Raw genomic sequence first — 12,507 nt, 5'->3', positions numbered from 1 at the left:
TTTCCAGCCACCCCAAAAAAACAACAATTTCAAGAAAAAAGAAAAATAGAACTGGATAATATTTTACTTTATAAAAACATTATGATATAGAATGCAAAGAATGAGACATTTTTTTGCTTCAATTCAATGGACATTTTGCTGCCTCTTTTGGTGTGTGTGCCATGGCCACCTGGGGGCAGTGTAACACCGACATATGGATATACATGGAAAGGGTATATGCCTGTGAGTATTGTTATATTAACTGTCAGCATGCGTTGCTCGTCTTTAAATATCTGTTGCTTAAAGGGTTCTAACACCGGGACACCAATGTAATTCTTCCATTGCGTTTTGCATTGTTTGTCAGCATTAAGCGAAACTGACTTCACCGAGGCGAATCTATGTGGCTGTTTTCAATATGCAATGTGTAATTCTGTGTTTTATGCAATGTGTTTTATGTTTGGTTCGACAGTCGACTTGAACTGGGCCAGAGCGATAAACAGCTTGAAGCCTCTTTTTTGAAGAGTTATTCACTATCTGCCGACCTGCTGGTTGTTGTTCGTCGATTTCACTCACTACCAACATATAGCAGTCATATCTCAAATTTTTGCTCGCATGTTAAAGGAAAATAGTCGACTTAACGAGGAACCACTGTGTATATATGTGTGTGTTTATGTGTGTATGTTGATGCGTGTATGTTAATGTACGTGTGTGTGTGTGTGTGTGTGTTTAGGCATGCAGGCGCTGATGTACTCGGTTCAGGAGGCCATCAGTGGCAGGCCTCGCTGGGTCAGAACAGGAACAGACATCTGTTACTATAAGTAGGTCGGATTCATATCGAACAGAATACAGTGACAGAAATCAGTTTGTTAACCCACCACCACTTTTGGTACATGTGCACAATAACTTTATTTGGCCAAAAACTACAACTTTGTTCTCATGAAACTTTTTTTCTCATGACTTTATTTGCGCTGAAATTACAACTTTATTCTTAGAATGTTTTAAAAACAAAAAAAAGGATTTTCTGGGACGTTGTTACTATGTTTGTACTAAGAAAGCAATTTTGTAATATGACGTAATATTCCCCTAAAATTAAATATTTAGTCACATCAAATTATTACTTTTTTTTCTTTCAAATAAAAAAGACAACTTAAGCTCCATAAAGTTTACTTTTTTTTTTACTTGTCATTATAAATGATTTGACCTAAAATTACAATTTTCTTCTTTGTGAAACAAAAAAAAACCCTATACTATTTTCCCTCGAATAATGACAAATAAAGTCTTAATTTTCACAACTTTGTTTGTCTTAAAATGATGATAATTATATTACAACTTCTGTATGTTTGTCCTAAAATTATGACTTTATTCACATTAAATCCTATATTTGTATCTTGTAATATTACAACTGAGGTCACATAAAATTCCGATTTCTTTCCCCTAAAATGAAAAGATTATTCTCAGGGCATTTCTATTGTTCTTTCCTGTGGGTTGCAAAAACTCCATTCAGATCAAATGACTTAAATGACTTAAAAAAAATTATTATTTTTTTTTTTACTTGTAATATGATTTATTTATACTAAAATTGCAACTTTTATCGCAAATACTCGTATATATCCATACATCCAAATGAAGTGCTCATCAAATGCTGTGCACTCTGCCTTCTTTCATAGGTGAAAGAATGGAGCAATTATATAAACACAATGTTTGTTGTTGCTCCAGTTTTTAAGGCACTTATTTGACGTTTTTCCTCAGGAACAATTTTGCCAGGAGTTCCATCGCAACCGGCGGTCAGAAAGGGAAGTCCTACTACACAATGACCTTCAGCACTAGCTTCAGCCACAAGGATGACGTGTGCTACTTTTCTTATCACTACCCTTACACGTATTCCTCTCTAAAGGTATTTTGATCATGGCTCACCCAGTATTGGCGGATTTTTCAGGAAGTGAAATGCTCAAATGTCGCGTCGTATCTCGGCAGATGCACCTGTCGAAGCTGGAAGCTATGAGGGCGCCCGAGATTTACCTGAGACAAGATGTCCTGTGTGAGACGCTCGGAGGAAACAGCTGCCCGTTCCTCACCATCACCGCCATGCCAGAGTCCAACTCCAGTGATCACATCTGCCAGTTTAGTCAGTCAACCTACCGATAAATAACCTTGTTTGTCTGTTTTGGTCTTCAATCACATATAATGAGGACTTTTTCTTCTCATCATATTAGGACTATGTGTATCCTACAATTTTTGACTTTATTCACATAAAATTCTGAGGTTTTTTTCCATAATATTACATCTGTTATTGTCTTTTTTTCCCCCATTCTATTATTATGTCTAGTAGGCGTCGAAGTCCTGTTCCCTCTAAATGATTCACATTTTCTTGTAACATTCCAACTTTGTTCACATGAGGTTCAAACTTTTTTTCTTGTAAGACAGTGCTACGTATTTATTTGTCCTAAAATTACAACTTTGTCACAAAAGATTTTTCTTTTTTTCATGGATAATTTTAACTAATATCCTAAGGACTTTTGACTTTGTATAAGTAAAATTAAGAACTTTTTCTTGTAATAGTCCAATTTTATTTGTCCTACAATTATGACTTTATTCATACAAAATTACGACCTTTTTTTTATAATTGTTATAAGAGTATGACTTTTGTTCTATAGTTACAATGTTAGTAATTGTCCTAAAATTAAGACTTTATTCCCTTTAATGTACAATTTTTTTCTTGTGATATATTACGCATTTGTTCTAAAATCATATCTTTGTTCTCATAAAGTTTCTTTCTTTTCATGTATTAGTATAATCAATGTCCTAATGACTTATGACTTTGTTCGAGTGAAATAATTGACATTTTTCTTGTACTACTCCAATCTTGTTTGTCCTAAAATTACAACTTAATTTCCATAAAATTACAACTTTTTTTGTGAAATTATGACTGTATTTTTCCTAAAATGACAACATTAGTAACAAAAACTCTTTTGACTTTTTCATATTACAACTCATTTGTCCTAAAATAAAGACTTTATTCACTTAAAATGAAAAAAAAACATTTCATAATATCACAACTTTATTCACATAATATTCTAATTATTAAATATTAAATTATATGTCATAACGTTCCGACTTTACGCACATAAAATTCGGACCTTTCTCATACTATTACGACGTGATTTGTCCTAAATATACAAATGTTGTCTCCAAAAATTCAGATTTTTCTTTTTTTGTAATATTGCAGCTTTATGCACATCCAAGAATAATTTTTTTCTTGTCAAAGTATAACTTTTTTTTGTCCCTGTAAAAATTGCTGCCTACCTCTTGTAAATAAAAGAAAATAAAAGTCTCAAGAAATAACAATTGATCTTCCCTCTTTGCAGGAAATCGTCCATTCATCTTCCTGTCGGCCAGAGTGCACCCTGGGGAAACCAATGCCAGCTGGGTGATGAAAGGCACGTTGGAGTTCCTGATGGGCACCAGCCTGCTGGCGGCCACCCTGAGAGAGGCCTACATCTTCAAGATCGTACCCATGCTCAACCCTGACGGTGTCGTCAACGGAAAGTGAGTGTGAAGCTGTGCAAAATGGAGGCTTAGGCTGGACTGGCGCCTTTTAAAAGTTGTGCTTTTGTTTTGCTTTAGTCATCGTTGTTCCCTGAGCGGGGAAGATTTGAATCGGCAGTGGCAGAACCCCAATCCTGAGCTGCACCCCACCATCTACCACACCAAGAGCCTGTTGCAGTACCTCGCACATACGCAACGAGCGCCACTGGTACCATCTCTTATAGGATCCATGTGACAATATTACCGGTTAGGTCAGTGTTTCCCAACCTTTATTGGACCAAGGCACATATATTACATTTGACAAATCTCACACACTGCATTATTACTGCAATGATGATGAGCTCGTATCAAATGACTCACAAATTTACTTGAGCCTCATTAGGTGCACACCAAGCTATTATTCTGTTGTATGACTGGCAGCAAGCGGATACACAGGTTCATTGTACCTTCTCCAATGTTGTAGAAGAGCATTGGATTATTTTGCCTGCCATTATACGTTGCTGGCAAAGATAGACAGTAAATTACCACTGTATCTTACTGACTGATTTACGAGTTTCAGTAACTCCCTCAACGAGCCCGTAACTCAGTTTACTCTTAGAGCAAAATAGCAAATCAATTTCCCCCCCATTGAAATGAATTGCAATGCCATTCATCTGTGCCAGTCCCCACAAAAAAACACTGCAATTAGTTGAAAAATAGCACTGTATTGGAAAAGATGAATATAAAAACTGAATAAAAGAATCCAAAATAATGTCAAGAAATTTACTGGTTTGATGAAGTGTAATTAAAGACACTGTAAAGTGAATTCAGATTTCTTCCTAAATACATTACATATGTTTGAAGATATTAAATGAAAACATGTACAAAGACTGAGAATTACTAAGTACTGTGGAGCTGTAACGTTAAACTGTATTTCAGCATTTCAGTTTTCTGGATTGTTTTTTTGTGGTGTGGCTAAAATGGTGCCTATTGACATACTACGGCACATGCATGAGTTGCCCCTTCCAATAGCGCCTTCGTACTCATCAGTGGTTATCCCATGCAGTTGTGAGTTACTTATAATTGCTTGACCCATTTCTACCACTACAGCATGCAGTTGGGTAGCTACTAGCTATGCCTGTAACTAAGGGTGTCAAACTCATTTTTTTGTAACGGGCTACATTGTAGTTATGGTTTCCCTCGGAGGGAACCTATGAATGTGAACCTGTAGAAATCTATGATTGCCTCACATTATTACATAGACACAACAAATTGATGGATCACTAGTACAGAAATCAGAAGCCATTCAAAAAATTTCAACTCATTTTAAAAGGAGGATTCTAACAAAAAATGCTAGCAATGCCTCAATGTTACTAAAAGCTAAAACAATTTGCTGGTATTTTCTATTTTAGCAAGGAACATTAAGTCAACGCATATAATTAGCTTTCGCGGACCACATCAAATGATGTGGCGGGCCGGATCTGGCCCCCGGGCCTTGAGTTTGACACCTGTGCTACACCCTGTGAATAACGTCAGGATCTGTTACTCCAGCTCCATGCAGGTTCGTCTGCGTCTTGGCGTCTGCTCAATGCTCTTTGTGAGTAATTCCTTTTTTTTTTAATTTAAAAAAAAAAAAAGTAAATTGTATAGAGACAGATACAAAAACATAAACAACCGAAAACAAGCATCCCATGCGAGTATCATACACTAATGTGCCGTGGTGGAACAGTGGTTGGGAATCACCGATTTAGGGTGCGCCTCTGTAAGTTGTGGTGTGATTTTTGCGTGCGTCTGTGTGTGCGCAGGTGTTTTGCGACTACCACGGCCATTCCAGAAAGAAAAACGTCTTCATGTACGGCTGCAGTCTGAAGGAAACCATATGGCAGTCCAACATCAGCGCGGCGTCCAGTGACTTACAAGAAGATCTGGCATACAGGGTGAGCGCGCGCACACACACTCAGACACACATACAGCGGTCTGTGGTCAATTCGCGGTGTTTGCAGGCCCTTCCAAAGATCCTCTCCCAGATTGCGCCGGCCTTCAGCATGGCCAGCTGCAGTTTTGTGGTGGAGCGCTCCAAGGAGTCGACGGCGCGCGTGGTCGTGTGGCGGGAGATCGGCGTGCAGCGCAGCTACACCATGGAGAGCACCGTCTGCGGATGCGACCAGGGCAAATATAAGGTAGCAGCCCGCGACCTCTCTTTGCCGCACAGCTGTGAGATGAGGCCAAATTGCATTTTGTTTCTCATGAGGAAAGAGTCACAGTGTTATGTGATTAAGTCAGAAGTGTGCAAGAATAAAGACATTTTAAGTGGAAAAAAACATCGATATTTTTAAGACAAAGATTTAACACTCCCGAAAATTGTTTTTTATTTTAACCTGAATAAATTCATAATTTGTAGGATGGATAAAATCAGGTCGAGAAAAAAGTTTTGATTTGATGTGAAGGAAGTTGTAATTCAAGTAGAAATAAAGTTGGGTTATAAGAATAACTTTTTCGTCACTTTTTTATTTTTTTTTTTACAAATAACTTCATAATATTACGAGAAATAAATAGCAATTTTATGTGACTTAAGCTAGAATTTAAGGAAAAATAAAGTAGTGATACTATAATAAAAAGTGATAATTTTAGATTGATAAATTGTGAAATGAATAGAAAAAAAGTCATCATTTTACAAGGTTCTAATTTTTCTCTCGCTCATCCTCTGACTAAGATGATAATTTCCGGCAGGTGGTGCCGCAGTCCTTTTTATGCCCCCTACCGCCCTCCTTCATCAGCAGCCTGCCAATGACAACAGAGGAACTCTTGTGATGGAAGTCTTTGGTATTAAAAAGCACCCCCGTCGTTTTATGCGTGGAAGCGTTTGTCCAGATGTCTAGGAGCACACGGATCTGGCCCGGCATTGGCCTTCCTGCAGCGAAGGAACAAAAAGCGCTCTGTGCATGTGAGGTTGACTGCTGTGTTGTGTGCGTGTGCGTGTGCGCGCGTGTGTGTGTGAGAGAGAGAGAGACCACTTCTCTATGGAGATTTCAAGGACTCATAACAATGCACATAAATTGGAACTTCCTGTAATGGGAATACAGTAAATGACTATGTATTGATGACAAAAGCCTTCCCTCAGGTTGGTTGTTATAGCACCGAACAAGGTCAAATTAAACTCAATGTATGCCCGAGTGATTGTGTCACAAGCTATCTCGATCTGCAATTGATCTTACCATGAATCTTTTTGTTTGCAGGGTTTTCAGATTGGCACCAGGGAGCTGGAGGAGATGGGAGCTCAGTTCTGCGTGGCGCTGCTGAGGCTCAAGAGAATGACGGGGCTCCACAACCATCAGCACCTGCTGGACCTGGAGAGTGACCTCATTGGGGCGCAGCCCAAAGTAGTCAGGTTCGAAATGACACTTAGGCAGAGGACAGAACCGTTACTTCATTGCTTACAAAGAGAGCAAAATGAGATCAGATGTGCACAAAAGTTGCTCAGTACAATTGGACAGAAGCGTGTTCGGGTGACAGAGTAAGCATTCAATTGGAAACTATTTCGTTCAACATTAGAAAACGCACACATGCACTAATAGGACCACATCAAAACACACGTACACGGTAGTTCTTCGTGGTAGAACTTGGTCCAAGGCGGTCCTCAAGACCTCCTCCGCCTTTGGCAGAATTTTGAACGAGTGGGGGGAAAAAATGTATTTGGGATATTTATCACGAGAAAAAAGTCATAAAAGTCAGGATATTACAATTAAAAGGTCATAATTTTATGTGAATAAAGTCTGACTTATAGGACAAATGTTACTGTAATGTTATAATACAATAAGACATACTTTTATGTGAAGGAAAACGGAAATTTATAACAACTCAAACAAGTTATAATAATTTGGAAATTAGACCTTTTTGTACAAATTTGTAATTTTCAGAGGAAAAAAGTTGTAATTGTAAAAGTCAGAATTTTAGGATGAATACAGTTTTACTATTAGGATGAAAAAGTGCATTTTATGTGCATAAAGTTGTAATTTGATCACAAGGTTGTAATATTATGACAAAAAGGGAAATCATTTTTTGTGCATGCTTATAATTCTAGGACAAATTAGGGTGTAATGTATATCAAATCTGTAATTTTATGTGAGGAAAGTTGTAATTTTAGGATGAATAAAGTAATTTGCAATTTCATATAAGTTCAATTTGAAGCACTAAAGAAAAAAGCTTTTATTTTATCCGAATAATGTCAGAATTTTAGACTTTTTAAAAAATGATCCTAGAGCAAATAAAGTTGTATTTTATAGGAATAAAATCTTAATTTTACACCAAGTTGTAATTTTATGAGAAAAAAAGTCATAATTTTAGGACAAATAAAGCAGCAAAGTTCTAACATTTTTGTGAATTAAATAAAGGTTATAGGACTAATAAAGTCATAATACCACAACACAGGAAAAAGATGGAACTGTGTATAATTATTCGTTGGAATTGTTGTTGAAGACAGAAACCCTGTGGCCATTGCAAAGTGGAACAATGCACATTTAATAACGCTTATTTTAAGATTTCACGTGTAGAAAAAGACAATTTACTAACTGTGCCAAATTAGCCATCGTTCGCGGCTCTCTTCAAAACATCAACAGACGACCAATGGCAACAACAAGCTATTTGTTTACGTAATCATTTGGATGTTTGCTGTCTCTGTTAAGACAGTCGATGGCTTTATTCTCCAAACCACTTAACTCGGGCCCTCCGCCGCGCCACCGGCACCTTCCCACGAGCATCTTCCTCATGCCTTCTCCCCCTACTCTCATATTGATAGGTGTTCATTCATCATTGATGCCTTTGATCGTTAAGGGACTCGCAATGTTCTCTCCTGTGAGATTGGATGCTCTCAGGCGGGCCCGCCCGCCCATGCTAGCACTTAGCATTTAATAGGTCGCCGTTGCAATGATATTGTGGCCCGTTTGTAAAAGGCTAGATACAGTCAGTGTGTGGGTGGATGTAGATGATGATGCACATGTGGAGTGTAGATTGGAGGAAAGAGTTATTGGAACCCAAAGAAAAGGACATTTCCTGTTCACTCGCAACTCTCATCACCATTACACGCACATATACACACGTACGCACGTTTACAGCGCGCCATTTGTGTGTCTGTCTCCCACTCAGACTGACACGACACTGGAGCGATGGCCCGTGATGGGCTGTCTGCCCAGGATCACATTTCAGACCATTAACACCATTAAAAAGCCACTAAAGCCACTAAAACCTCAAAAGATCCAGCAAGCGTTTAAGCATTGGGACCCACGGGGAAAGAAAGAAACCAAGCCATTTTGGTTCCAAATGATCAAATATCTTTTTTGTCTAATAATGGATAAACATATTTAAATGTAATGCATTTAAAAGCTTTTTGGGCCCGATAGGAATATGTAGTAATATGTTTGCCTTGTATAGCCTTCTGTATGAATAATAATCAGTCAGATTATTTTCCTTCAACTAACTACAAAAAAGTTTTGTGTTTAGAACAATTCAATGTTTTGATTTCAAATTGCCCCAAATATGTTTTTACATCTGAAAAACAACAACCATATTGTTTTCTTTCTGTTTAAGAAAAACAATCACTCAGAGTACTTTTTGTATCTGTAAAACAACAAAAATTGCGTTTCATATCAAATCAATAAAAAATCGAAATTACAGCAATTACTTTTCTTTGCATTTCAGTTCAAATACCCCCAAAATCACTTCTATTTTTACCATAAAAACAACAATGTTTTCCATATATATTTTATGGTTATTTATTCTTACAGGTGAAATGTATTTTTCAAAACATTTTGCCTCCATTCAGCTAACAGCCCAAATTATTTTGATTCAGATCCAATAAAAATAAGAATATGAAACAATATTTTGAATCCCAACATTCTTTTCTTTTTCTTTATTTGTGTTTGAGATCGCTATGATCTTCTTTGGATGTTTTGATTGCGCCCTCGCGCTCGATGTGATCCCAACCAGCGGGCACATTCGTGCGCCATGAGATGGGCGTGCCGCGGGAAACGATCCAATTTCATGTAACTCGTCTGAAAACTCGACATTTTTCTATGTGCCAGTCGCGATGACGCCGCATGTCTGTGTGGTCCCACAGCAGCTGCCCCACCACATACGTGATGGACGAAGATGAACCGTCCTTCCTGGAGGCGGTGGATTACAGCGCCGAGAGCAACGACGACGACACCGAGGTGGACCTCGAGGCCGTCGCCTCCGCCGCCTCCGTCGCCGGCGCCGGCGGCGAAGTCCCGGACCGACCGTCAGACGCCGAGAGCAACAATCACGACGCTTGGAAATCTGAGCCTGTCACCGGCAGCCAATGACTGATTTAAACAATATGTATCATTTATGTATTTATTATCTTTTTTTTAAGCAGTTTAAATTCCAAAAACACTGAAGGAAACCACACTCACAGCTTCCATTATACACAGTGTACGTACTACCTGTTGCTGTCTCTAAGGCTGGATTTATACTGCAAGTGTCCAATTCCCTATTTACATGTATTTTCATAGAAATATTTGACTGCATCTACCTTCACTGTCTACTGTAACGCACATAAACCACAAGTGTCAACATAGGGCAATGAAAAGGGTAATAAATAAATAATACCAATGTTAAACGTTCCATACACTTTAGTTAGCTTGGGCTGATTGGCCCTCCAGTTGGGTTAAATGCAAGCGACCTCCTTGCTTTTGCCAAAAGGCTTCTCAATTGCTCTCACCTTACAGTTATACATTTTGAAATCATTTGTCTTATTTTAAATCACAAAAACCTGGCATTTGAACAGGCGTGCATTTTTTTATATCCACTTTAGATTCTTCTTCATTTTTCGCGCTCTCTCAGTAATATCTTTATTCTTTATTTTTGATAGCATAAAATTATGTCTTTTAAAACTAAAACAAATCCAAAAATAACAACTACATTAACCAAAAATGAAATGTTTCTATTGGTATATTCTGACCTTATTTGTGCTAAAATTGCGACTTTAATTATATGCAACACCTTTTTTTTCGTTATGTCGCAACTTTTATTTGTCCTAAAATTCTGAATTTGTTTGTTTAATATGTATCTTTTTCTTATGTGACATTTTTATTTGCCCCAAAATTTTACTGAACAACTTCTTTCTCGTAAAATGATGACTTCATTGATACTGAAATTATGATTTTCACATAAAATGTTTTTTTTCCCCAGTAATATTAAGATTTTATTTGTTCCACAATTATTATTTAATTCACATAAAATTCAATTTTCTTTCTTGTAATAATCCAACTTCATTGACATTGACATTTTTTTCCTGTTTAATCTTTAATCTACATAAAAATCAGATTTTATTATCTTAAAATGATGACCTTTTTTTTTTTTTCTTTCCCCCACATTGGATATTGTTTCTGAAAAGGCCTTCGAAAAGGCACTGAAAACCCATGTCGTGTAAATCCAGCCTTAAAGCCCGTCGCACCGTAAACTTCCAAGCGTTGAGTTCTGGGGCTTGTGGGTGAGTTCCACCTGCTGTTCGGCGCAACAGTTAAGACAATCCACCTGAAGGCTGGAGCAGTCGTGTACGCTCCAGCGATCACTTCTTAGCGCTCCTCACGAATTCCCCTCCATAATGACACTGCGAGGGCATCGGAGGCTCACACAGGCCTCCATGTTGACACAAAAAGCTACCCAGACGACTTCCTCCCTCAAAAGCCAAGCCGCCTGCCTTCTCATGCTCACCCTGCACTTTAACTTGTTTACTTCCCACTTCCTGTCTTAACATGAGCTGTGGTCGAAACCTCACTACGGAACTCAAGTGTCCCCCGTGTAGGAGGACACTTGACAACACTTGACCTCGCAAGCAAGCGCCCCCCCACCCCCTTCACCTTGAAGTGCAATGCACATGCAGTGGAACCTCGAAAGCGGACTGCCTCTTAAGTCCTAAAATTTGGAATTCCACCCTATATTTGGGGGGAAAAAATTCAAGTCGCATCTTGCATCATCTCATGTGAGACCGACCTCACTTGATATAAACATTTTTAAATCAAAAGTTTAAAAAAAATCACATTTTATTCATCGTGATAAAATATTTCCCGACATTTTTAATCATCTTTTAATCACCTTTAAAGCATGTTTTTAAACCATAGTTTTCTTACATTTAAGTCAACATTTTTCAAATCTAGAATTTGTAATTTTTCTAATAATTGTTTACATCACAATTTTTAATGGAATTTTGGTGAAGCTTGTTTTTTTTTCATGTCGTAATTTCTCAACTTGCAAGTTCTTATTTCTGGGTCATTACATTTTTTTCAATATTTTTTTGTGAATATTTACATCATCATTTTTCAAAACATTGCTTCCGTCCTCATATTTCAAGTTATACTTTTTTACATGTCTGTCATATTTCTTCAAATTATATTTTTTAAATACTTTTTGTGAATTATTTTTGTCCTACTACTTCAAGACATTTGTGAAAATCTTTTTTTTTTTTTTTTTTACATCATATCATATTGTTTGTCTTAATCATTCAAATCATACTTATTCAACAATTTCCAGATTTCTTTTGTCAGATTTTTGCTTTTCTTTTTTGTCTTCACTAATTTCACTGCTAAAAATATAGTACTTTTTTTGTTCAAATTGAAATGATTTTTTTACACTACAAAAAAGGACTTCAAACACTGCTGTTTGCCATCTGTAAATGCACGATGATGGTCACAGTTTGACCCTGGCACGGAGGAATTCACTCCCCCCTTTGCTGCTTGGAAACAGCACCAAATATGAGGTTCCACCTCCAAGGCTCCACTGGTTTGCCCTCGTGCTGTCAAGCTACCAAAAAGAAACATTTCTATGTGGCAAATGTTGAATGTTCGCAAAGACAGAGCCACAAATATTGCGCTTAAACGGACCACAAGCAGCATAGAACACACACTCACGATGTCTGTACCTTCATATTTACCCACTGTATCCATGTATATATACAGTTAGTGTCCAAGATGGTGCTTTTGTGTATTG

The 12,507-nt window shown here is 37.6% G+C and overlaps 1 protein-coding gene across 7 annotated transcripts in view; it reads left to right on the top strand.

The window, feature by feature from the left end:
* The window catches only part of agtpbp1 (ATP/GTP binding carboxypeptidase 1), a 33,754-nt gene extending 21,630 nt beyond the window's left edge, over positions 1 to 12,124 (top strand). For 3 of the 7 annotated variants that reach the window (XM_061767955.1, XM_061767953.1, XM_061767956.1), the window contains 9 exons: positions 710 to 797; positions 1,729 to 1,873; positions 1,954 to 2,104; positions 3,345 to 3,525; positions 3,604 to 3,733; positions 5,310 to 5,441; positions 5,508 to 5,684; positions 6,741 to 6,892; positions 9,617 to 12,124. In XM_061767955.1, coding sequence (XP_061623939.1) covers positions 710 to 797; positions 1,729 to 1,873; positions 1,954 to 2,104; positions 3,345 to 3,525; positions 3,604 to 3,733; positions 5,310 to 5,441; positions 5,508 to 5,684; positions 6,741 to 6,892; positions 9,617 to 9,842 — 1,382 coding nt within the window. In that variant the 3' untranslated portion in view covers positions 9,843 to 12,124. Of the gene's footprint in view, positions 1 to 709; positions 798 to 1,728; positions 1,874 to 1,953; positions 2,105 to 3,344; positions 3,526 to 3,603; positions 3,777 to 5,055; positions 5,102 to 5,309; positions 5,442 to 5,507; positions 5,685 to 6,234; positions 6,328 to 6,740; positions 6,893 to 9,616 lie in introns of those variants that run through there. The other 4 variants (XM_061767958.1, XM_061767954.1, XM_061767957.1 and 1 more) reach the window with 3 other exon arrangements.
* Positions 12,125 to 12,507: the final 383 nt, after the last annotated feature.

Source organism: Phyllopteryx taeniolatus, chromosome 3 (assembly GCF_024500385.1).
Source record: "Phyllopteryx taeniolatus isolate TA_2022b chromosome 3, UOR_Ptae_1.2, whole genome shotgun sequence".
NCBI lineage: Eukaryota > Metazoa > Chordata > Actinopteri > Syngnathiformes > Syngnathidae > Phyllopteryx > Phyllopteryx taeniolatus.
The sequence above is the reverse complement of the archived record's forward strand: the minus strand, read 5'-3'. Positions and strand labels throughout refer to the sequence as shown.